The following is a 26,120-nucleotide window of genomic DNA, read 5'->3' on the forward strand; positions in this document are numbered from 1 at the left end:
AGCCACCGCAATGAGAAGCCCACGCACCACAATGAAGAGTAGCCCCCGCTCACCACAACTAGAGAAAGCCCACGCGCAGCAACGAAGACCCAACGCAGCCAAAAATAAATAAACTAAATAAATAAATTAAAAAAAAAAAAAAGAATCCGCCTGCAATGCAAGGGACACGGGTTCGATCCCTGGTCCAGGAAGATCCCACATGTTGCGGAGCAACTAAGGTCGTGCGCCACAACTACTGAGCCTGCGCACCTAGAGCCCGTGCTCCACAACAAGAGAAGCCACTGCAGTGAGAAGCCTGCGCATCGCAACGAAGAGTATCCCCCGCTCGCCGCAACTAGAGAAAGCCCGCGCGCAGCAATGAAGACTCAACGCAGCCAAAAATAAATAAATAAATGAATTTTAAAAAATGCACCTGTCTTCATATTCAGCCCTAATCAGCTACCTGCTCCTACCCAGCAATTTGGAGACCCTTCCTCTTCACTTCCATAGTGCTCCCCACTATTATACCATTTGTCACCCTGTATTACCTGCCCTTTCTGTTCAAGACTTTCCCATCAGCCTGCCTCTTAAGAAGAACTGTGCCTAATTCATCTTTAATTTACCCAGTGCCTAGAACAGTGCCTGACAAACATCGGATGCTTAATAAAGGAAAGAGGGATTAATCTCCTGAGCTGTTGGTAAGGGACCAAGTTGAAACTAGACAGATCTTCATAGACTGCCAGGCCGGTGCTTTTTCCATTACATCAGGCTCTTTTTATTAACTGTCAGTTAAGACTTCTGATACTCTTTCTACTCAGCAAAATTCAGCATTAGGCTAACAGATGGCAATGCCAAATTCTGGCTCTATACTAGAGCCAACCCCCAAATCACAGATTGTTGTGTTCTCTCTTCTCTTACTCCCTAGGTGCCATGTCTTCCTCCTTCTTTATGATAATCTTCACAGTAGAGAGTATAAAGCTATAAGAGAAATCTGTGGTAGACACAAAGGAGCTGGGAGAAAATCTAATCTCATCAAAATGTCTACTTCTGCTGGGCCTTGTTCATTTCTCAAGCTCTGCTTACAGATATGTCACCTTTGGTTTTATAAGACAGTGACCAGTGATAAAGAGGACTACCCAAAAGCACAATTTTAAATAGGCTATTGGTTCAGCAACTTTGCAGGGGGAAAGACTAGAGAGACTCAAGGAGAAGGAGGAGGAGGGGAAATATTGCAGAGGAATCCACTTAAATGAACATATGATAAAGGGGCAGCCAAGTTAACAGCAATATTTCAACTCACAGTTTACACAGCAAAGTACACATAAGAAGCAAAAGAAATACTAACTCTTTTTCAAATAAAATGTCCTATAAAGGTACAAGCATACCTTGGAGGTATTGTGGGTTTGATTCCAGACCACTGCAATAAAGCGAATATCACAATAAAGCGAATCACATGAATATTTTGGTTTCCTATTGCATATAAAAGTTATGTTTACACTATACTGTATGTAGTCTATTAGGTATGCAATAGCATTATGTCTAAAAAAATGTACATACCTTAATTTAAAAATACTGTATTAGTATATAATGCTAACTATCATCTGACAATGCAGGGTTGCCATAAACTTTCAATTTGTAAAAATGTAATATCTGCAAAGCACGATAAAGTGCAATAAAATGAGGTATGCCTGTATACAGTTGTTCAAAAGTTTGTAGTTCCACTGAAGGGAAATGTGAAGAAGAACCAACAGAAGGGGATTCAAAAATTGTAAAATATACACTTTCCAAAGCAAAAAAAAAAAAAAAAAAATTCATCCTGCATAGACTTCATCCTAACTTTTGGAGGCAAAGGCAAAGGCCTGCTCAAAGAAGCCAGCAGTTTTTGTCCAGGAAGGATTTCTGCTTTTATTACCACAAGCCAAACCAAAGCAGCAGTTATATGAAATTTACACAAGGGTCTTCATTTCTGAAAAGGCAGTTTGGGAGCAGAAAAAAGGAAAACCCTCCTGCTGTTGACTCTATAATGAAGGAGGAAGGAAATGAGTACCAAACCCCAAAACAAACACAAAGAAACTCAGAAAATGCTGGCACCCTTCCCCTTACCCAGAGTGTTGTGGACGCCATCTGCCTCTTCTTTCACAGACTCATCCAGACGCTCCAGATTCTGCACAAGCAGTGCTACCACTTGCCCGTCCACCTTCAGCAACAGGGGAGCAAAAGGAGAATGGGATACATGTCACAAACAGTCTCCAAAATGTTGTCATTCCCATACTCCTCTACTGAATGAACAAAGTAAACAACCTGCCACTTACGGTTTACAGTATGCTCTCCCATCCCAATACCTCTTTTGAGGCTTGAAGTGACCCTGAGGCAAAGAAGGGGCAGGCATAATTATCCCTAACTTTATTTATTTATTTATTTATTTTTTAAGATTTATTGATTGATTGATTGATTGATTGCTATGTTGGGTCTTCGTTTCTGTGCTAGGGCTTTCTGTAGTTGCGGCAAGCGGGGGCCACTCTTCATCGCGGTGCGCGGGCCTCTCACTACTGTGGCCTCTCTTGTTGCGGAGCACAGGCTCCAGACGCGCAGGCTCAGTAGTTGTGGCTCACGGGCCTAGCTGCTCCACGGCATGTGGGATCTTCCCAGACCAGGGCGCGAACCCGTGTCCCCTGCATTAGCAGGCAGATTCTCAACCACTGCGCCACCAGGGAAGCCCTATCCCTAACTTTAGATTGAAGCTTAAGGGGACAAGGTAAAATTCAAGGTTACATACTTAACTGAGTGACATACTAGCACTTGAACCTAGGCCTTCTGAAATCAAGTCCTGTGCTCTTTCTACTTCTATGTGGTATTTAAACACCTTACAAAAATGCCATCTTAAGTCAAGTCACAAGTTCATTCAAGTCAAAAGCACATTTCTAGACCACAGCACCAAGAGATATTCAGTTGGAAAGTTTACTTGCCATATTTACACTGACATCAAAATTTAGGGTTAAACTCAAAACATTCCTAAGTTTCTACATCAAGCTTTTATGAAACTATTACTTTCGATGAACTTCTGACTCCTTCTCGAAAAGAATATTAACAGAATAAAATACCTTATGTTTGTATTACACATAATGCATAAGAAAGCAATTACATTTCTCTTATTTAATTTGATTCACATAACACTTATAGGAAAATTTTAGTAGCCGCATCATATAGATGATATTCAAGAGATTAATGACTTAGCCAAGACCACACAGCTACTAAGCAGTGGCAGCAGAAGCAAAAACCAAGCTTCCTTCTTAGGTGAAATAATGCTTACACCGCTTCACACTACCTTCTGGCCACAATGTGTGCCCTTACAGAGACTGCCTTGGGGAACCCTGAGGCACACCAAGGAAGATAACTAAGGAAACACCTAATAATCAAGAAGTGATTATCTGTCTGGTAATACATTTCTAAGTCATAGCCAATAAGTAAACCTATACTGGAAGATAAGATCTGCTGCATAACCATGGTGTATCCTCTCTCTCACCACCTCAGTTTCTTCACTTAGGAAATGGGAATAAGTTGTAAAGATTAAATGAAATTATATGGCATACTTTACCCTGGGTCTGGTTCAAAAATTAAGTAGAGAGTTTGAATCTAGCCCTTTACTTCTTCTGATACCTGATTATGCACTGTTCATATCTCCCACGGGCTAAGAAAAACTCAAATTCTTTGAAGGCAGGCACTGCACCCTCATTTATCTTGGTACACTCCTCAAAGTCAAGTGCAATACTATACATAGCAGACATTCAGTAATTTTGCTAAATTTAAATAAACTGACAAAACACTTTACTTTGTGTACTGTAGTCATATTTTTATATACATTGTTCCATTTACTCTCATGTAATCCTCACAACTTTTACAGGTGAGAAAAACAGAGGTCCAGAGAGGTTAATTAGCCTGGTCAAAGTCACAAAGCTTGTGGCAGAAGTGACCAACTCCGAGACTATTTTTTCCCATCATATCCTGTCACTTCAATGAGGGGAAAAGAAAGGAGAGGAAAGAAAGGAGAGAGAAGGAAATGATCTCATTCAACTGATGGCCTCCTGAACACTTGTGTATAACGCACTCTATGGACAATTCAAACTGAGCCTGAGGATGGAACGATGGCAAGAGAGACAGATCTTCAAAGAAGGCCTCTTTACTCTTTCTGGGTGAGACTTAAGGGAAGCATCTGGATGGGGGAAAAGCTGAAGTTGTTGACTAATTTGGGATACCTGAATCACGAATGAAGCAGATTTTTCTAGGCTCTCCTTTATGCCCTGGTGTGAGAAGCAATGAAAGACACTAGTTGCAGATTGGAGGGGATACTGATGCCAGAATTGAGAACTCCTGTAAATAGGAGAAAGAGCTGTTTCCCTCTCTTATATCAAGGAGATATACAATCTTGCTCTCAAATCTCACAGCCAGCAAAAGCTTCACCAAAGAAATCCACTGCAATATTTTCCTTAATTAATTGGACAATTTGGGTATGTGAGAGAAAACAGAAAAACATCCGGGGGAAAAACATGAACCATGTCACAGTTTGTTTTTCCCTAAATCACCCTGATTGACTTATAATCTCCCTGAATCCTAAAGCAAGCAGACACTGCAACTCACACTGCTTGTCGGTTCTGCAAACTGCCTCACCGGTTTCAACTTCTTATTGATGCTTTATGTGCATTATCCCCCTGTCCCCTTTCCTTGATTCTTAGTTATGTTACCCATGGTCTGCTGTCTGGAGAGTGGTGGGGACAGTGGCAGTAAGCAACACATTCAAATCCCAGAACTGAATGGTTATTGGTAATGGGTGTCTGGCTGGAGGAAATCTTTTTTTCTTGCTACAAAAATCTAACTTCTAACAGACAGCCTTTTTAAGCTTGCAAAGTGTGAAACTTTATGTTTAGCTGGGTTAAATGCAATTTTATCTGACTGCAGGAGGGTCAAAGCAGTCAAAATACATTTAGCTGAGAAAACCCTCAGGAAAACATTTGTATTATGCATAGCTCCAGATATCATCTAGTAAGAAGCACAAATTAGCATTCTGTCCCTCTAAACTCTTGGGTCTACCACCTTCCTGCCTGTTTTGGACCTGTGACTAACTCTGAAACTAAAACCAAATCCTGCTTAGGGATTAAAGCATCAGCTAGAGCAACCCTGGCCTTGGAAATCATGACCGTCTTAAGCCTGATGTTTTCTGATAAGTCACTGGCTTTTTCCGCTTGTTACCAGGTCTCCCAAACAATACTCCACCAGGTCCTAATGAGACAGGGTTCAAGGGCATGATCAGTCATATTTTTCCAGTTGACCAGAGAGGGTAGATACAAGAGAAGATGAGGAAATAAAAAAGGGATAGATGAGGGGAGATGAGAGGGTTTGAAGGATTCCTTTTCTATCTTGCACAATCTGCCAACAAGGTTTCTCAAGAGCTTGACTGGAGTTTTTCTACCTACTATGAGTTCTGGAAATTTCATATTTAAAAAACAATAATAAACCCTCCCCCTGCCCTATACACACACCCACTGAATCTTGACCAAGCAATAAGTTTTGAAAATACACATAGTAATATGGTCATAATGTAAAACTTAGGCCTGCTGCAACCTAATATATTCTAGCTTCCACTCTTGCCCCTCCAATCCATTATCGACACAGCTCCCAGAGTGGTCTTTTTAAAATGTTAGGTCAGACTATGTTACTACTCCCTTGCACACTGGCAATCCCACCCGAACTTACTACAAGGCCTACAAAGCCCAGTGTGGTCTGGCCCTGACGGTGCTCTCTCCCTTCACCCCAGCTGTGCTCTAACAGTACCGGCCTTTTTTCTGTTCCTTGAGTATGTCAAACTCATTCCTTGCCCTTGGTCATTCTGAATGGCTGGCTTCTTCTCATCACCCAGAACTCAGGCCTTTCCTGACTATCTAATTTGATGTGATTCTGCAGTTGCTCTACAGGACATCATTCTATGTTAATTCTCTATGTAACAGGGAGTCATTACCTGTTTTCTCGTTTACTTATTTACTGTTTCTCCCGACACTAGAATACGAGCTCCACAAAAACAGACTTTGTCAGTCTTGCTCACTGCTACACACGCAATTCTTAGACTCCAGAACACACTAAGCATTCAATAAACAATTAGTGAAATGAATGGCCAAGTGAATTCTGCTTGAGAACGAATACACATGAAGGTGAGGACGTTAATAGAAATGCGAAGGGATAAAAGTGGTAGCATCCAGAAATTTACATAAGTATCCTTAGAACAACCGAAAACCTGCCAACTTCAGCCTCACCTGAGCAGCACAAATGCATTGCCCACCAGCTCAAGCTTCAAAATTTAAGTAGGGTTAACTGAGGGCAAGAATGGGTATAGGGCAATCTCCTGGCTCTCCACATCAAAGCCACATTGTGAAACTATAGTAAGTGGTGGCTCCCAGCCACATTTCCACCTCCTCTGGCTGTGACACCTCCAAGCACCCTCAAATCGAAGCCTCCCTACAGGGGCCATGGCCAGTACCTACAGCTCTGTCGTCCCTCCTGGTTCTTCCCCATCAGAAGGGATGGATCTCTCCTCCTCATTTCCAAAGAAGCCTGCATCTCTCACAGTCATTCTTAATGCTCTGCCTTGCATTATCATTACTTATTTCATCCTCTTGTTTTTTTTTAAACTAAACATCTATCCCCCCATGTCTCATTTAGGTCCACACCCTTCAGATGTTTTTGGGTACTTGTTCAAAATGGTTTTTGAACATTTGCTGAAATGAAAAAAAATGTTTGTTGAAGTCAACAAACATTCACAAACATTTCACTGTGTGGCATGTGATATATATCATTTTAACTTGACATTTACTAAGTACTTAATATGTCCCAGACATTTATACCTTTATTAAGACAATGGCCAACATTTATTGGGTGTTTACTCTGTGCCAGACACTGTTCTAAAGACCTACTAAGTATCTCATTTATTCCTCACTTCAGTTCTATGCAATAGGCACTACTGTTATCCCCATTTTACAGAAGAATGAACTGAGTACAGAGAAGATAGGTAACTTTCTCAAGGTCACACAGATGGTAAGTGACAAAGCCACCACTTTGGCCACTCCCCTGATCGGGATCACATCTCAGGGAAGACAAACTTATAAACAGTGCCAGGATATACACAGTGGTAGAGGAACACAAATTCTGATGAAGTGATGAGTCTGAAAAAAACTCAGGAGAGATAAGGTTTAAGTGAGGCTTTAAAGAATGAGTAGGAGTATTCCAGATAGCAAGGGGAAGCAAGCCTTGCCAAGCTGAAGGCAGATGTGAGCAAAGGCATGGGATTGCCAAGCGCATGGCAAATTTTGGGACTGGTAAGTAGGGAAATGACTGTAATCTAATCATGACTCTCAAGGAGTCCAATGTCTTCTTTAGAGAGGCATGCCAGAGAACTGCCATCAAAGCAAATACCCTGAGTTCCCCCTCCTCAGAAAAGAGTCTATTTTCCAGGCTACTAAATCAACTTGTTACAAAGCACAAATATTTGCCTTTTGCATAAGTAATAGCAGTGGATATAAACCAAACTTTAAACCCCAAAGATCCCTGAGAATACCAGGACAGCACTCTCTCCCCACAAATGTGCTATTCTATTGCTTAGGACTTCCAACTGAGAAAACGACCAAGGAAATAACTGCAAACTGAACATCACAATAAATTCTACTACATGTCCTCTAGCCTCTGCTCATGCAATTCCAGGCCTCCAATATTGGCCCCAAATTAAAACTACCAAGACAACTCAACCCTTGTAATATGAGAATACTTATCAAACTTCTTTCTGAATGCAGCACAAGGGTAGAAAAAAAACAGATGAAGACCACCTACCAGTTCTGCTCTCTGATATTTACTGATGTCTCCTGACTGGCTGCAGATAAGCAAATAATATATGGGAGTCTAGAAATGTTCAATTGTTTGTGATTCACACCAGCCCCACCAGTATAAAGCTGTAAGAATCAAAATCTTAAAATAATGTAATAAAGAAGAAACTAAACAAAACAAACAGAAAACCCTGTAGAGCAGCTACCTAATGGCTCCCCAGACTGAGGATGAACTGTCTCTTCCCAAACAAACAATAAAATCTGCAAGATCCAGCTTTTGTTGGTGGGCTTGGCAACACAGAAAACACAAAGGGGGCTTTTGTGTGAATTGCTGTTTCTGGGTACCTTTTACAGGCAGCAGACCAGCTAGCTGTTCCTCTCTTGTTTCCTCTATTCACACAGGCAAAGGATGATAATTAAAATCAGCCCAGAGTCCAGGCAGGAAGGCTCATTCAGGGCCACTGTAATTAACCTCTGAAAGGTAAGACTACACAAATGACACTGTGGGGACATGGAGAAGGAGCAAGTGCCACAGCCTTCCTTCAGATGCTCCTCCAAACAAAAGGACACCCCGACATCACCCTTTTCTGTCTGCACAGTGGTTCAAAGGAAAAATAAAGGTCCTGAATTCTACAAAAGTGGCAGTTCGCTCTAGGAAGGAGCTTGAAAGAAAAATGGCCATAGAAATTTTCATCATACTCAGTCACAAATGGCCCTGCGGGACTCCAGCCTCGCTCTCTGTAAGAGACAGTCCTTCATATCCAGTGGGTTCACAGCCCCTTCTTTCACACCAAATGGTAGCTGTGAGCATGGCACATGGGAAATTTCTTGTGTCAAGAACCTCGAGAGAGAAAGGGTGAGGAGGGGGTGGGCAGTGCAGCAGCGGGGTCTCAGAATCATTTGGGGCCCTAGTCCCAGCCATTCTGATTCAGCAGGTCTTGGATGGGGCCAGAAAGCAGCCTAACAAGCACCCCAGGTGCTTCTAATACAAGTGGCTACATGGGCCTTTGATAAACTCTGCAAACTGCATCAAAACCAGTACTTATTAACATTCTTAACCAGAGAGAGAAGACCAGACAGCAGAAGACAACAGAAAGGATGGAAAATCAACAGAAACTTGAGGAGGGAGATAGCTTGGTGGGTGGACAGAGCTCCACAGGCAGTATCAGGGTAAGAGGCTGGAGTAGAGTCACTCCTGCCACTGGCCAGCTGTGGGGCCCTGGGGCCCTCTCCCATGCCTGGTAAGAGGGAAACCGGTGCTGTGGGACAGGACTGCAGTGGGGATCACAACATGCAGAAGCTCATCTTTGCTGTTACAGGGACTGGCTGAGAGGGATGCAGTGGAAGGCTTCACTTCTGCATCTGGGCTTCCTCAAGGATAGAGTGAGTTGATGAGATTACATCAGTTCACCTCACATATAAATTCTTTGGATTGGCTGATTCCTAGAATAATACCTGAAGAAGATTCTGAGGCCTTGCCTAGGCTCCACAAAAAGGAACACAGAAATCAGCTGACCCTGTCTTCTGCAGTCAGTGGCTGCTACTCGGACCCGTATGAGCTAGAAGGTTTGTTCTTGTTTTTAAACATTCTCCGATTCCCTATCTGTATAACAAATAATAATGATACCTGTCTTTACTAGCGCTTGGGATTATAAAGCCCAGAGAAGAAAAGAAACTCTTTTCTGCAAAAACTCTTTGTGAAAAGGTCAGAAGCAACACAGTGAGGGTGGGCGAGCAGGAACGTGGAGTCAAAGAGAACACAGGTTCAAATCCCAGCCATGTGACCACGGGCAGGTTGTTTTGCCTCTCTAAGCCTCAGCTTCATGGCTATAAATGGGAATAACAGCAGTAATACCCTTCTGAGAGGATACAGTGAGGGTTAAATAAAGTGTAAAAAACAAGAAAACGCCTGCCTACAGCACATATTTAATAAATACTAGGACTCTACAACCCCTGCCCTAACACAGTTCCAAAGAATAAAGTACCCCACATGTTGCACTTTACTTTCTTACTCTCCTCATTCAGTCCAGCCTTGCCACAGAGCTCTTCCTGACACCCAGCCCGTGCCACTCACAGAGACAATGGTGGGGAGGATGCCAACAGTGTACACACACCTGCAAAACCCCAGAGGGACGTGGAACTTACCAGAGCGTCAATGAGTACTTCTGCTCCTTCTTCACTCTCATGGAGGGTGTCTATATCTGTTAATTCCTGAAGCAAATCAACCACAGCTATGGACACATGTGAAAAATGTTAAGGGTAATGCATACATATGAAAACCCAACTGACATTTTATTAAAATATATGGTTCCCTTCCATTTCCTGGTCAATCGCTTCATCACCATTTACCTTTAATACACTCTCGTTTTATTAACATCTCTTCAACAAGGTTCTACTCACAGTGGGTGTTCAATAAATGTTGGTAACTGCTTCACTTAGTTCCTTTCCTTATGCTGCCTTCCTGGCAACTTATTCCACAAGTTCAGTGCATTTTCATAAATTTCAAAACTTCAAATAGATCACTTGGGAGGTCACTTTTCCAGTGAGAAACAGGCCAACACCCTTAACCTTACCTCATAATTTAAATTCTTGGAACTCAGTATAATCTTAACTACCTTCTACACTTCATCTTCAAAGACAGTAATGATTTCTTCTGAGATAAGATGGCTGTTGTTCACCAAGGAGTCTTCAGAAATCAGGGCGTGACAAAATGGTTTAAAATGTAGAGGGAAGGATTTACGTTGGACTGTGCTAGACCCCACCAACCTCCCTTCCTCTTAAATACCATGTTGCTTTGGACATAAAAGGAAGGTGAAAAATGATGATTAAACACAAGGCAAAAAGAGAGAGACAGGGACATATAGGAGAAAGAAAACATGAAGGAGAGAAAAAAGGAGTTATGTTTGGAAACTGGAAGCCCAAACTAAACTAAGTTTCCCTTCCCTCACCTTGGACACGTACATACACACACACACACACACACACCACTTGCTCTGTCAACCAGCATTTACTGAATGCTTATGATGAGTAAAGCACTGTGATAGTGACAAAGGCAAATCTACTCACGCTGGGCCTCAGTTTCCTCATTGATAAAATGAGGAAGTTAAGGTAACTAAAGACATTTAAAAAAATTATATACCACAGGCAATTACCAACATGTAACAAATGAGGAATACAGACAACTTGAACTGCACACATCCTGAAAAAGGAGCAAACTGAACTGGGAAATAAGGAAAGATTTGCTAGAAGATGACTGGTCAGAAAACAGGCCACTAAATAGATGAGGGCAGGTAGGCTAGAAAGCAAAACATCAGGAATATAGACAGAGAGATTAGAATGTACAAAGGTATATGAAGAGAAGAAAGAGGATGAGGAAAGGGGGAGGGGAGAAAATTATAACTAGACTCATATGAAGAAAATAATATCTTGAAAGAATAATATAATACCTGTGTGCAGGATGCACTAAAGCACTGTGAGTGTTGGGTTTGGGGGTGGGTAGATGGGGGGTATGGGGAAAAGCCAGGCCTGAAGGAGGAAGACCTGTTCCAAAGCTACCACACACAAAAGAGTCCAGAAGTGAGACGACAAGGGTCAGAATCAGGGCAGTTTCAATGCAAACTGGAAAGAAAAAATAAAAAGAAAGATACAGGACATATTAACAAGAATGATAGGACTTGCTAACTGCCAACTGATGTTACAGGTATTTTATGAACATCTTTTGCTAGAAGAAAAATTATTCAAAGGTTTGTTTTATTTATCTATACCTGACCAGCTGACCATCATGAATAAGTAATTAAGCTTTCCGTGTCTTATTCTTTCACACTTTAAAGTAATATATACACAAAACTTGGGTGTGCTATGAAACTCTATGTGTACAATGAGATTAAAGGTCTCTGGATAAAACTCCTTCATGCCTATAGTTCACAGTCTTTATTAACAAAGTAACCAGAAAGCTCTTGACACAAAAGACCATGTATCAAACATGACGTATAGTAAACTAAAATACTTAAATTGTTTGAATTAAAAAAAAACAGCCTAACCAAACTAACATCTAGAAATTCTGAGTAGTAGGAATTAGGAGTTCTCCCTCTCTAAACACTGCTGTAGATGCCATCATAATAACTACCATTTTTAAAAAGTCATCATTATGCCAAGCACTCTGCTACTGAATTCTCACAGCAGCATTATAAGTGTGATCCCCATTTTACAGATAAGAAAGCGAAAGCTCAGAGTGGTTAAGTAACTTTAATCTAAAGGTCACTGCAATAGTAAGGGAGAATGTTAGGTCCACCTGATTCCAAAAACAATACCTTTGCCACTACTCTCCATATTAATGCACAGGGGAGTATAAACCAGGTTTAAAAACAGCTAGATTCATGTATATTCTAGCTATTGACCTTACTATAATAACAGAGAAAAGGACTGTCACTTACTTCCATCATAAATTATTAAAATCCCAGGAAAAAGAACAAAATGCTAACAACTCCTCATTCTCCTCATCTGAGAAGCTCCCACATTTATTCTCTTGAAAAGTTCTTACATATGACATGTAAAAATCTTATTATTTATCCACCTGCTTATTTAATATGCATGATGACATTTCATCCATCTATCCATCTATCCATCCATCCACCATAGAGTCAGATGTCTATAGGACAAGGATGTGAATCGGGCATGCAATAAGTACTATCATTACATTCCCTGAATAACATCATGCCCCACTAAGTACTTACTAACTATGATTATTAATTAAACATTAGCCTCAAGAGACAGGTGGGGCATATATGAAAGAACAACAGATGAAGAGTCAGGGCAAACTTGAGGACAGGGGTCATATCATATTTATCTTTGCTTCCTATCTTTAGTGAACCAAACTGTCCCCAAATTGTAAATACTATGGAATCTTGCTCAAGCTCCTTTATTTCCTTACAGCTTAGTTTCCTCATCTGTAAAATGGTGGTAATGATCTCTGCCCAGCCTATCTCACCCAGTAGCTATAAGGAATAAATGACATCATGTATGTCAAAGGGCAAGTAAATCCAAGTACTGAGAAAATAAGAAAGCACTGTAATAAAGATTGCTGTTAGTCAATTCTTCCCACAGAATGGCCAAACCCTCACTATTGCCTTCATTTTTTCTAAAACCTCTAAAATCTAAAATTAAAGCTAACAACAGCATGATCCTCCCTTTCTGGGTCACAATGGGTTGGAAGATCTAATTTTGTATTTCAGCTATGCCACAGAAATTCAGATTGATCAAGTCCTTTTTCAGCCTCTAAGGTCTTATGGGACAGATATCATATTTTTCTTTGATTATTCTTATACCATGCTCACAAATGGGTCACATTAAACCTGGGGGAAAAAAGGAAAAGAAAATTTGACAATGGTGATCGTTTTATATAGGAACAGAATAAATGTCTAACTTTTACCAAGAAAAGTCATTTCTTATAATGGTCCAGTGGATATCTCCTTGTCTACTACACTCCTGCCTCAGTTGAGAAGTCAAACAAGAAATCACTTACCAGCTACCAGGTCTGGTAAACAACTCATCAGTCCTACCACTAACTGATTTTACAAAAATTCTCAACTTTCACCAAATAGCATTTCAGCAAGGCAGTAATGAGTCCATAATTGTAATCATCAACTCCCGAGTAATATAATATGATCCAGAAGATAGAGGTCATTTGAAGACCAGAAAGAGGAATAAGAAGTGAAACTAAAGATAAACAGATGAACTCTCAGTCTTAATGAGAAAATTCAGCATGGTCTGCCACCCATCCAGCATTTCTTCACAAGCAGACTCTGGGCATGGGTGATAGGTTTTTCCACTGTAGTTACAATTTCATTTCACAAGGTAAAATGCTCTCCCATCCAAGTGCAATAGGAAAACAGAGAGCCTGTCTCTTTGCGAATTACTAAAAACACAGTTTCTGATAGCCTATTTTGTCATGTCGGGTAGAAAGGCCACCCCACTCACTCCCTCTGCACCTGTCCACTACTGGGGCAATAAGCCAGTATAATAAGAGGTGAAGTAGAAAAGACCAGCTGGGTACAAAATGGCCCACAACACAATGGCTTTTAGAAAAAGAGGGGTGTTTGCTTTTATTTTGGCTTTAGATATTTGTTTTTTTGGCCTGATCTCAGGTAGAGTCTTGGGACAGAAAGGGAGCATCAATTTCATTAATCTCCAGTGAGATGTGACCATAAGGAACAAAATTATTAAAAGAAAAAAAAGATAAAGAGGAACAAAATATATTAAGCAGATGGCTTTTTTAAAAAGTCCTTTCAAAAATGCTTCTTTAAGAAAAATGACCAGTCTAGATTCACAGTATGTAACTGATTTAATGGAACAAATGTGGGGTTTTTTAGAAGTCTGTTTTTCTTTTATTCCTAGATTAGAAAAGTGATTAGATATAGCTCAATTAATGCAGATGAATTTCTAAACAGACAAAATGGTCTTTTTCTCCTTTTAAAATAATGGCACAGAACTACCTAGAATGAATCTAGATTCTTAATTTTACCCCAATCCTTAATCAAAGTAATGAAGGAAAAAAATATCCTCATTCAACATTTATTAAGTACCTACTAAATGTTAGTGGGCACTATTAGGCCACAGGGGAAATGTCCAAAGCAGGCTACAACCACCCTAACCTTCCAAGGACATGGAATTCACCTAAAACTCATAAGCAAGATCAAAAGTTACATTAAGAGGTCCTTTTTCTAGATTGCCATTTTGGCACTTTTCTCCTAATCTGACTTACTTCAGAGCATACTTAAATGGCTCCAAAAAATGGGTGGTTTATCAGTACAGATTATCAGGGAAGTTAGACCACCAATGAGAAAAAGAAGTAAATTCTTTTCAGTGTAATTTTGACTCTAGAAATATCAAGACAAGAATAGCTCTTAGCAAAACAACAGCTTGACATATAAAGTCTTGTTAGACAGTGCTTGCAGGAAAGCACTGGAGCAATAGCCAACTCCCTCCCAGTCCAATTAGAAGAAAGCCCTTAGGAGGCGCAAACCCTTCCCAGCCCTATTCCTGCTCATTAGCACTGGGGCTCGAACACAAGGCACCCCCCGACTGTTGTACACACCCTCTGGGATAATATGGTGTGTCGTATAGACTCAAACTGCTCAAGTGCAATTGATCCCTGCTGGTCTAAAAAAAACCTGTCTGCCCTTTATTTTCCAATTCCCACAATAATTCTTCACAAAATCCAACGGGACAACTTTGCAAGTTCTCCTGGCTTTCTAGAGTTTGAGAAAACTAAGCAGTAATTTAGAAAATAGCGCTAATGACTACTCCCTATTTCAGACAAAATAGAGCTGTCCCATCAGGACCAATGATCTACTCTGTAACTAACAAAACAAATCTCTCCCTTCCTGCATATTAGCATGCAACCAACTGTACTGATGCCCTAAGTTAACAGTACAATGAGACCTCATTTTTCTGAATCACAAATGGGTGGAGAGAAAGCAGATTTGAAAAAATTTGGTTTATATTATTCAATAGTTCTTATTAAATAGGGCACTTAGCTGGGAAGCAGTGGTCAGGATTTTAAAAATAAATAAAGCCATGCACCTGATATCCCTATAAGTTTGTAGTGACTACGTGAGCACACCAGCTTCCAGCGCGTGAGGAATGGCAATTTCCATTGCCATGGTAGAAATCGTGAAAATAAACTTGAAATGCACACTAATCTCCACATCTATCAAAAGCTTACCCATCTCCAATGCCCAATTCCCTAAACACTGCCAAACCAGAGATGACCTACGTTTTCTCAGAACACCAATGGTACTTCCTGAGCATAACACTCCAAGGGCACTTACCACACAGAGTAATGTGAGTGTTTTTGCTATCAACTGGAGTTATTTATTTTTTAATTAATTAATTTATTTATTTTTGGCTGCACTGGGTCTTCGTTGCTACACCCAGGCTTTTCTCTAGTTGCGGCGAGCAGGGGCTACTCTTCGTTGCGGTGCGCGGGCTTATCATTGCGGTGGCTTCTCGTTGCAGAGCACAGGCTCTAGGCGCGTGGGCTTCAGTAGTTGTGGTGCACGGGCTTAGTTGCTCCGTGGCACGTGGTATCTTCCCGGACCAGGGCTCGAACCCGTGTCCCCTGCATTGGCAGGCAGATTCTTAACCACTGCGCCACCAGGGAAGTCCTCAACTGGAGTTATTATTTGTTTCCCTGATAGCACCCAACAGGGCTTATCATACAAAGGAGGAACCCAGTAAATGCCATGATCTGCCATAAGGACTTTAGAAAGGATTCCACTGACTCTTCCCTCAAATTGAGAACACAGCAAATGACATATAAAAATAAGATATTTATGGATTTGCTGCCCTAATTTTTTATTTTTCTTTTGGTGATAGCAGAAGAGGTGATTAGCCACCAACTGGGGTTCTGTCTTCCTCTTGTTTTATTCCTCCTTGGTCTTTTAGGCAAACTGAGTAAATCTGGTTTAAACTGGACCACAGAACTGATTGTTTAGCAATACCTTAAGAAAATATCTTTAGGGACTTCCCTGGTTGCGCAGTGGTTAAGAATCCGCCTGCCAATGCAGGGGACACGGGTTCGAGCCCTGGTCCGGGAAGATACCACGTGCCACGGAGCAACTAAGCCTGTGCGCCACAACTACTGAGCCTGCGCTCTAGAGTCCGCAAGCCACAGCTACTGAGCCCACGTGCCACAACTACTGAAGCCCGCGTGCCTAGAGCCCGTGCTCCACAACAAGAAAAGCCACTGCAATGAGGAGCCCGCACACTGCAACAAAGAGCAGCCCCCGCTCACTGCAACTAGAGAAAGCCCGCAAGCAGCAACGAAGACACAACACAGACAAAAATAAAAATAAATTAATTTATAAAAAATAAAAATAAATAATGAAATACCTTTAAATGTACCTTTGATTTTATTTTTCTGTAGAAACACTCCAAAAGGGTCACAAAAAAGGGCTCTAAACATGTTTAAATGATTTATTTTAAAGGAAAAATTGTTTTAAAAAGCAATATTTCTAAAGGCAGCAGCTGTTGAATCCCACCTTGTGTTCCCTCCTAATGCATTCAGAGTGACTCTTCAATCCATGTGCGGGGTGTGCCCCTCCCTCTCTGCCCCTCACCCCCAGAGGTGCTCTTCACGGACCAGAATTCCTCTCCACAGCCAACTGATGGCTGAGTTCCAGCCTCTCAAGGGGGGAGATGAGGCACAGAAGCGCTGACAAGCCCTCACCAGCAGCAGTTATGCAGAGCGCCAGAATAAACTCTGAAGCTGCTTCTCACGGTTGAAAGGACGAGGCACAAGCTGTTTTCTCACATCCTCTGCCTCTTAAGGTTACAACAAACCAGCCTCTGATCCAATTAAAGTCCCTATAGTTTATGTTTTCTCAGAGAAGGACAAAGCAAAGATGACCTGTGCTTGCTGGGACCATAACCAGCCATGTATGGTCTTGGTTAATAAATGAAGAGTTAAAAAAGATTTAAAAATTTAAGTCCTGACTGCCACGAAATTATTTATTCATGGTAAGGTGTTTCGGGCAGTTACAGCTGTACAACAGTAAACTGTTAACAACCGTTTCCCGAAGAAAAATTTCCATTATAGATCACAGATAAGACAAGAAGCAGAGTGCAATGCTACTGGGAGATCAACATTCCAACTGATAGAGGATATGTAAGATGCAAGTCAAGAGGGCCTACCCTTTCTTGAAACCACTTTCAAGAAAAACGGTACTTTGAGGAGGATGACATTTACCCTAATTGCTGCATCTAATTAAAATGAGGTAATTTTAAAAATTTCAAATGCACTTTAAACTTGATGTAGGGCATAATTAAAAAATTAGATTTAAAAAAATATCATTATGGCAGCAGGGTGAAGGTTAGCAGACAAGAAGGGGAAAAAACAGTTTAGCTCTCAGAAAACAGGAGGGAAATGGCAGTCTGTCAAAGTTATTATAGGGGGACTTGTTTTTTTCCCTTCTTAAAGACCAGAACGTAATAACTTGGAACATCTGTGCCGTTGTCTTTCCCAAACATCCCGACGTCGAGCACACTTCTTGTGTCAGTCTTCTCCCCAGCAGGAACCAGGCTGGTGAATCAGCAAAGTGTCAGCATCTTCAGAAAGCTGCCACTATTATTTTGAGTTAGCAAGAATAAAAAAAGAATAAGAGTTGTGTTTCCAGAAACAAAATAGGTGATTGCTGTATAAATACACAAGGTAATGGGTGACTATACAACTCTGTCAGGGATGCAGTAAATCCTACAGGGAAAAGACTCAAGGTGCATTAGAAATGACACTGCACTGGAAATCAGGGGCCTGGAGCGCCAGCCTCAACCTCAACAGCTAGTGGTCCAACATCTAGACCTTAGACTTGTTACTAACTAAACAAATAAGGCCCTGGACTAAGTCATCTCTAAGGTCTGTTTGGATTCTGAAAATCTACCATTCTTAGGTGAATTGAAATGTGAAGTCACAATCAGAACTCTTGGTTACTAACTCTGTGAGGACCAGTTAGTACCCTGATTAGGGCTATTCGTATGCTAGATACTCAGTAAGTTTACTGACGGATGCTGCTTGAGCATCAGTGCAGCCTATGGTTCCTGGGGGTCTAGCACAGTGCCTGATAAGCACTCAAAGCCACATCTACCAAATGAATTCATGAGACCCATACCAAACTCACCCAGAGACAAGCTAATTGACTAGGGTCCTTGTACAACCCAGAACCTCCCAGTGATGAGTATGGGGAATATACTCATCAATCTAGGGACTGACAGCAATTCTCAAAACTGTCTAACATTCCATGAAGTATCAGAAATGGCTTAAAAGATCACCCTTCAAGAAGCCTGCATTAAGATTATTCACTGATTTATTTCTATGAGAATTATCAGGCAGGAAAGAACCTAGTCAGACATGCTCTCAGGAGAGAGATTACCAGATGAAAATAACATGAAGCAGCAGCAGATTTCCCATGAATATCACTCAAGCAGACTAACTACATTTGTCTCTTACCTTCAGAAATCTGGATTCAAACAGAACAACTATTGGAAGAGAATTTGCTTTAATGACCATAACCCCAACCACAGGTACATCAAAAACCTTTTCCACTAAAGCTGTTCCACATCTGATAGCAAAGACAAAGTATAAAAAGGTTTAAGTCATGATTCAGCTTCAGTTAAAAGTAACATTTACTAAATACCTACTATGTATCAGAAACTGCTTAGCACTTATATGAACTCCTTTGATCCTCTCAATAATACTGAAAGGCAAAAGTTTATATATGTATATATATGAATGTTTATATTTTTTTCCAGTAAATGCCATCCATGAATATACACAGTATCATTCCCACAGAAGAGTCTATAGCATTTAAGTCTTGAAAACAAGGTGACAACTGAATTCACAATTTTTAGATCCTTCGGTAATTTAATGTTCTATGCCCTTAAGGCTGTTAGACCTTAAGGTATCCAGGTCTGGTTACGTCCCAGTGACATAACTCATCTACTTTTGCAGATGAGAATACTAAGGGCTGGAGGGGCACCAAATTTCATACAGGGAATCAAACTTAGACCGTCTGTTTAGGTCTAATGCTGTCAACAAATACTAAATGTTATTGCACACCTAGCCTCTTTTAAGGAATTGGGAATATAGCAGTAGACAAAGTAGATAAAAATCCCTGTCTTCCTGGACATTCCAATGTGAGACTAGAGGAGGGTTCAACTCCACTGGGCCATCTGTTAGCAAAATGATGTCTAGATCAACAGATAAAAATCCTGTCTGGTTTTGCCTATATAATGGGCCCCCAAATCAAGATCCTGAAAAATTAATGCTGGTAATGTATGAACAGGATACATCACGATGAATTCTAACACTAGTAAGAGCAAGTAGGACAATTAAGGGTTGCCCAAGATTTATTAATAGATAAAAACCAGACTTTCGAATGAGTAAAGAGCAGCATGTGATTCAAGATGGGAGAAAATTAAAATGGAAATAGAAAACCAAACGTGACAGCAGACATCAGCAGAGACAGACAGGAGAAGAGAGTAAACAGCATTCCCCCACCACGTCTGCCTTCCTACTGAGGACAGATCTGAAAGGATATCTGTATTATCATGTCCAAGCAACCCGAGGAGAGACTGAACAGCATTCAGCTCTACCAGAAGGTGGTACAGGTCTGGCATGGTGGCCACCACGTGCATCTCCTGAATGATGTCATTTAGGTCCAGCTCGGATTCCATAAACCTAGGAAGGGAAAACAAGACAGCATTATTGAAAGGGAAGGGGGGTACAATCAGTACTGAGGAGCAAACAGCAACATAATCCAGACAGACAATCTGTCAAAGTGTCTACAACAGACCAACCAAGAAGTATGCTCATCCAAAAATCATACTGTCACACAATTTCCTTGGGAAATCGATTTCCTCATTACAAAAATCAATCTCAGATTCAGATCTCACTACAGGGCTCCCCTTACTCTTGCAGTCACAAGTTGCCTTTTAGAGGCTTCGAAAGCATTTTGCAGCACTGGATGATCTAGCTGCCCACCAGTCCTGTGGATTAGCTACCATTACCCCTTGGAATGGCAATTCACTCTGCTGCCCTGAACATAGTTATCCTACTGATCCAAAAAGGGCTTCTCTTACCTACCACTTCAGATCAAGAGCCAATTATTCCCCTTACCCAAAGGAAAGTACAGAGATTCTGCTGCCATCCAGAAATACCTTCCCCTCCCCCACACCCCTTCCAATGAGCTGATTAAGAGACAGATCCCAAAGTAAAGTCTGGCATCCTGTAATCACCACCATACATTAAGTAGCATGATACTTCACTCACATTTCCACACCTGAACCTTTCTGCAAACCTATGCCCGGGCACAAAGAACAGAACTGTTTTGCATTCACCTCTGCATGCCCTCCCCCAGTGTTTGACACAGAAGAAATGCCCACTAAGCCTTTGATGAACAAGACAGAAAGGTTTGTTCTGAGAAGGAAATGAGCTAATCCAGGTAAAGCAACTGAAAAAATAACTGGCTGAGAGGAATCAGTGGTTAAACACACTCTGGAGCCAGACTGCCTGGCTCTGAACCTCACTTCGCCACTTACTTAGCCTCTCTTTGCCTCAGTTTCTTCATCTGTATAATAAATGGGATAATAAAGTTACCTATCTCGTAGGCTACTGTAAAAAGTAACTGAACAAATACACATAAAGCACTTTAAAAATGTCTGACGTGCAAAAAGCACTATACATTTGCTCTCATTTCTATTACTACTACTAACACATATAATATGTCCATCTTCCCTTCCAGAATGTAAGCTTCTTAAAGACAGGAATTATATCTTTTGTCTCTATGTATCCACAGATGCCTGCTTAACTGAATTGAGGCCACAAAGAAAAGGAACATAAGCAGGGACTCCTGAAGTCATAAAGGACTCATCAACTTCCAGATGCTGAGGAGGTGGGCAAATACCACCTCTTCAGAACTCTGGAGATTCTGTAAGAACAAAATCTGGAGACTGTAATTTTTTTAAAACATGTCCATAATTTAGACAATATCTTACCACTGTTTTTCTCCATTACTATTTTTAATCATAACATTTATGTATTTTTTTCTGATTATAAAACACCACTTTTTGTAGAAAACTGGGAAAAGGAAAGATAAGCCCTCAAAAAGTAAACCGAAATCATCTATAATCTTATTAACCAGAAATAACCATTGATAATACTCTGGTATGTTTAAGTCATTTTTTCTCAACTCATAGCCTTCCCCCTGCCCAAAAGTAGCCTACACAGTACACAGTTCTATATATAATTTTTGCTGTTGTTGTTAACATAGTCCGAACAATTCCTCTTATCATTAAACATTCTTCTACAGCAGGAAAAGCCAGTATCCAACAGGGCTGTCAGTCCTTCGTCTCCCTTGGCAAAATCCCTCACTGAGCACAGCATCTCCCCTGCTGAGCCCAGACATGGCTTCAGAATCCTTCTCAACATAGTGTTCCAAGAAAAGACTACCAATCAATCATGGAGAGGGAACAGATTAGGCCTATCTGAAAGTCCTATTCTAAATAATACATTTTAAAAAGCTACATGGTGTTCCCTTGTATAGATGTTCCATAATTTATTTTACCAATCCCCCTTTGTCAGACATTCAGATGGTTTCCAATTTTTTCCCTTATAACAAATGACACTAAGATGCATGTATTCATAACTATCGTGTTAGGATAATTCCCAGGAAGGAAAGTACCAAGTCAAAGAGTATGCATAACTTAACAGGTTTTGATATATTCTGCCAGGAAGGCACCAATAGTGTATGAACTCCTTGTTTCCCCTCACCCTCTTCAAAAAAAAGTATTATCTATTTAAAATCTCCTAATTGAGACGGGAAATGTAACTTTTTAAAATTTTGCATTTCTGATACCATCATGGTAAAAATTTTGTTAATGTTTACTAGCTATTTGTATTTCTTCTTTGCCCATTTTTATATCAGGGTGGTCATCTTATTATTGATTTATAAGCACTCTATATATTAATGAAATTAATCTGTCATATATTGCAAAAAAAAAAAACCCAGAGAAAAATATTTGTCCTTTCATTTGTACATTGTGCTTTTTGACATAAAGGTTTTTAATTACCTTTGCCTTATGAACTCTATTTTACCTGTATTCTGAGCAAAGTTTTTTCTATGCTAAGATCAGATATACGGTATACTTTTATGTTTATACATTTTTAAATGTTTAGGAGTAATAAAACTAAAATCTACTTTAGTGTATAATATAGGGCAAAGATCTAACATTATATTCTGCAAATGTCTGGCCAATTGCCCCAATACTATAACCTATCTCTTTTCCACAAATTTGAAGAAATGCCACCTCTATCATACACTAAATTTTAATGTGTACTCTAATCTGTTTATGGGCTTTTCACTCCATTTCATTGATTTGTCTGCAAATTCCTGAGCCAGGACCATACTTTCATAGTGTTACAATATATTTTATATCTGTTATTGCAAAACACTCCTATGTTAGCTTTCTTTTTGAATGCTTCCTTGTCTATTCTCACCTGCTTATTATTCCAAGTAAACTTCAAAATTACTTTTGTCAGACCCCCCCCATACCACTTTTTTTAAGTCTCCTTCCACAGTGCTTACAAATAGATTACCTTTTAAATCACTAGTTCCCCATCACCTAAAGTGTGGAAACCAAATCAGAATCATGACATGGAAGGGCTGGTGCAGACTTCAGATATTCCACGGGGCAGTAGATCTATATAATCTTTGAATCTAATGGGCTCAGCAAACCTCTAAGGCTTATTTGCCTTACATGGGTAGTTTAAAACAAAACAAAAAATCTGATTCCTTGAGAGTAACTTGACAGAAGATTTTTGCAGCTCACTGGGAAGAATTAGCAAGGGAGACTGAGCACTAACTAGTAATAAACAAAATCATCTTGCACACAAGGAAGAGATTTGGGGAGTTGAGTGATAATTAGTGAATGAATGTCAGCCTGGAGAGAAGCTTCTGGTGGTATCCTGCAGGGCTCCATCCTTAGGTCTGTTTAGATCAACTATATTATTTTATTGTTATGTTTTGATCAACAACTTGGGTGAAGATATATAAAAGGCAAACTTAACAAATGTCATATAACACAAAGCGTATAGTGAACATCGCAGCTGACAGAATCAATTCAAAAAGTTTCTGACAGGCAATGATGATGGGCCAAATCTAACAGGAGAAAAATTACCTAGGGTCTACGTGGAGAACGCATTGAGCCAAAAAGTCAAGTACAAATACATGGGGCAGGAAAGACACAGTGTAGTAAGAGGACATGTGTAGAAAGGACCTGATGGTTTTAGTCAACTGTAACCACAATACAAATCAGACCACGAAACAGTTCTGCCAGGACAGAGACTACTTCTCAGTCATCTCTGGACACCTAGCACTGGGCACACTCCCTGGTCCACTGCAGAAACTCAGCAGATGCCTTCCAAATGAAGGAGCAGAGGAGAGTAGCTGCCACAAATGCTGCTGTGGTTTTAGGCTGCTTAAAAGAAGACAAGATAGTTATGCTGATTAGATGACCATAAAAGTCTGTGACATCTGTTATGGGAACCATACTTTAGGAGGGATATGGAAACTAATTTGGGGAAGCAACTGAGGTTATAAGGAGTCTAGATATCCTCTCACAGGAGGATTTGTTGAAATTCTTTTTCGTTCAGAGTTGAAATCTTAAGAGTCAGAGCTGTCAAATGATGAAATAGGTTTCTCTGGAAAGTTAGATCTTTGTCACTGGGGGCAATTAATAAAAGGTGATATAAAAAAATCAATGATGAGAAGGGAGAAACGGCCTGTACCTTTCAGTCCCTTCCAACTTTGAAATCCTTCTTCCAAATATGCAATCTTAACCAAATATCTTTAAGTTTAGAAAGTCAGAAAATTATCAAAACAAAATGAGCAGAAAGTCAACTGTGAGCAGGGAAACAGCATAAAAATACCACTGGGGTCCCATGTGACATGAGTAACAAGATATAGTGGGAAATGCCTGGAGGTAGGAATGATATTGACCTGGGTCACACCCCAGCAACATTATTTACTGGCTGTGTAAACATTAGCAGTGTGTCAGTAAGTATTTATGGGCACATACTAGGTGCCAGTCACTGTGCTAGGTACTGAGGATATAACAGATAGCAAAGTAATCCCGGTTGCTGTCCTCACCGAGCTCCTAGCCTAGCACAAATACAAATAATCTATTACATACAATTCATTGTAAGGATATCCAGCGTTGCCCAAGAAAATTGCCATTGGAACACAGAGCACTTGGCTCCAACCTTGTCAAGGGAGACAGAATATTAACTAACCTATCTCTAAAACTCAACTTCCTTAATCTTCCTATCTGAATTATAGTAAGGATTAAAAGAGATAATAAAATGCCTAACAAGTGTTGGCACGTAGTAGGTAGTCAATGAATCTAGATACCCTCAAGTTTGCTACACTATAACAAAGAAAATTCTCTTTTTGCTGACAAAAGTACAAGCCTACTCATTTAAAAGCACACACTACAGTATTTGCAGACGGCTGCCTAGGGATTAGGTATACCTTCAGCAACAGATGACTCACAGCTGGGGGGAGAGGATCAATGGGAAAGCAATAGAGCAACATATTAAAACAGTAACCCAGGCTGAGATGGGGTCACTGATTCCATCTGGTAGGACGGAGAATATTCTGCTAGCTTGCCCATGTACATTTCCTTCAGACCAGCAGGATGTTCTCCCTCAACCACAAAAGTGAATTTTAGCAAGTGATCAGCAACGTTCAAAAACACTATAAAAACAACAGAAACCAATGAGTCCTCCTGCAATCACAAAACCAGCTGTAAGTGCACAGAGAACACGATGCTTCCTTCACCTTGCTAAATCAGCAGTTCTCAAAGTGTGGTCCTGGGACTGCAGGTAGTGGCTGGAGATCCTTTCAGGGGTTTATAAGATCAAAACTATTTTTACAACAACTCCAAAACATTATTTGCCTTTTTCACTCTCATTCTCTCAGGAGTGTACGGTGGAGTTTCTCAGACAACTATACAATAATGTGATGATACCATTGCCCTAATGGCTAATAAAATGTGTACTTGAATATTCTAGAATTTTCTTCGATAAGTACTCTGGGGTACTCAATAATTTAAGGGCGCAAAGGGACCCCGAGACGAAAAAATTTGAGGACCACTAAACTAAATAATTCTGCCCCTGCAAAAATGAAGAGAAAAACTACTAAAGGACTTACTAGGGAAACAGCACACTCTACTAGATGTGATGTTTGGGAGAAAGATCACACCGTGCAAAGTAGAGGCTGCATAAGAGAACTGTCAATTGAATCTGAAATGCAACCAAATGAAGAGAGGCAATTTTGGTATGCAATCAAAATGACAATTGCAAATATGGGAAAATAAATTTGAATGTTTCTGATCTCAACCGGAAAGTTTCATTCAAATATGCTCTAGCAATTTTCATCTTAATTGCACCTTGTGGGTCTAGAGAATTATAAAAGACACTGCACCAGTAAGAATTCAAGAACTCAAGGTTAAAACACAATGTAGTTTCCTAACTGCTTTTGGACATAAAAAAAAAAAAATGTTCTTTATGCATAATTTCAATTTTCAAATGTTTAGATTTTAAAACTAAAATAGTATATAAATTTTGTGTGAATGGAAAACACTGTTGATATTTTTAAATAAAATAACATTTTCTTAAAACCAGTTCATAAATTGTAACAATATAGCATCTGTGGTACCTAAGATGTA

The 26,120-nt window shown here is 40.2% G+C and overlaps 1 protein-coding gene across 1 annotated transcript in view; it reads right to left on the reverse strand.

The window, feature by feature from the left end:
* CTNNBL1 (catenin beta like 1) overlaps nt 1-26,120 on the reverse strand; it is a 164,111-nt gene that overhangs the window by 101,310 nt on the left and 36,681 nt on the right. Inside the window, exons 4-6 of the mRNA XM_068565617.1 lie at nt 19,932-20,073; nt 9,987-10,082; nt 2,083-2,176 (exon numbers count right to left, since the gene is read on the reverse strand). Of these exons, the coding sequence (XP_068421718.1) occupies nt 2,083-2,176; nt 9,987-10,082; nt 19,932-20,073 (332 nt within the window). The remainder of the gene's footprint in view (nt 1-2,082; nt 2,177-9,986; nt 10,083-19,931; nt 20,074-26,120) is intronic.

The sequence above is a fragment of the Eschrichtius robustus genome, chromosome 16, assembly GCF_028021215.1.
Source record: "Eschrichtius robustus isolate mEscRob2 chromosome 16, mEscRob2.pri, whole genome shotgun sequence".
Lineage (NCBI taxonomy): Eukaryota > Metazoa > Chordata > Mammalia > Artiodactyla > Eschrichtiidae > Eschrichtius > Eschrichtius robustus.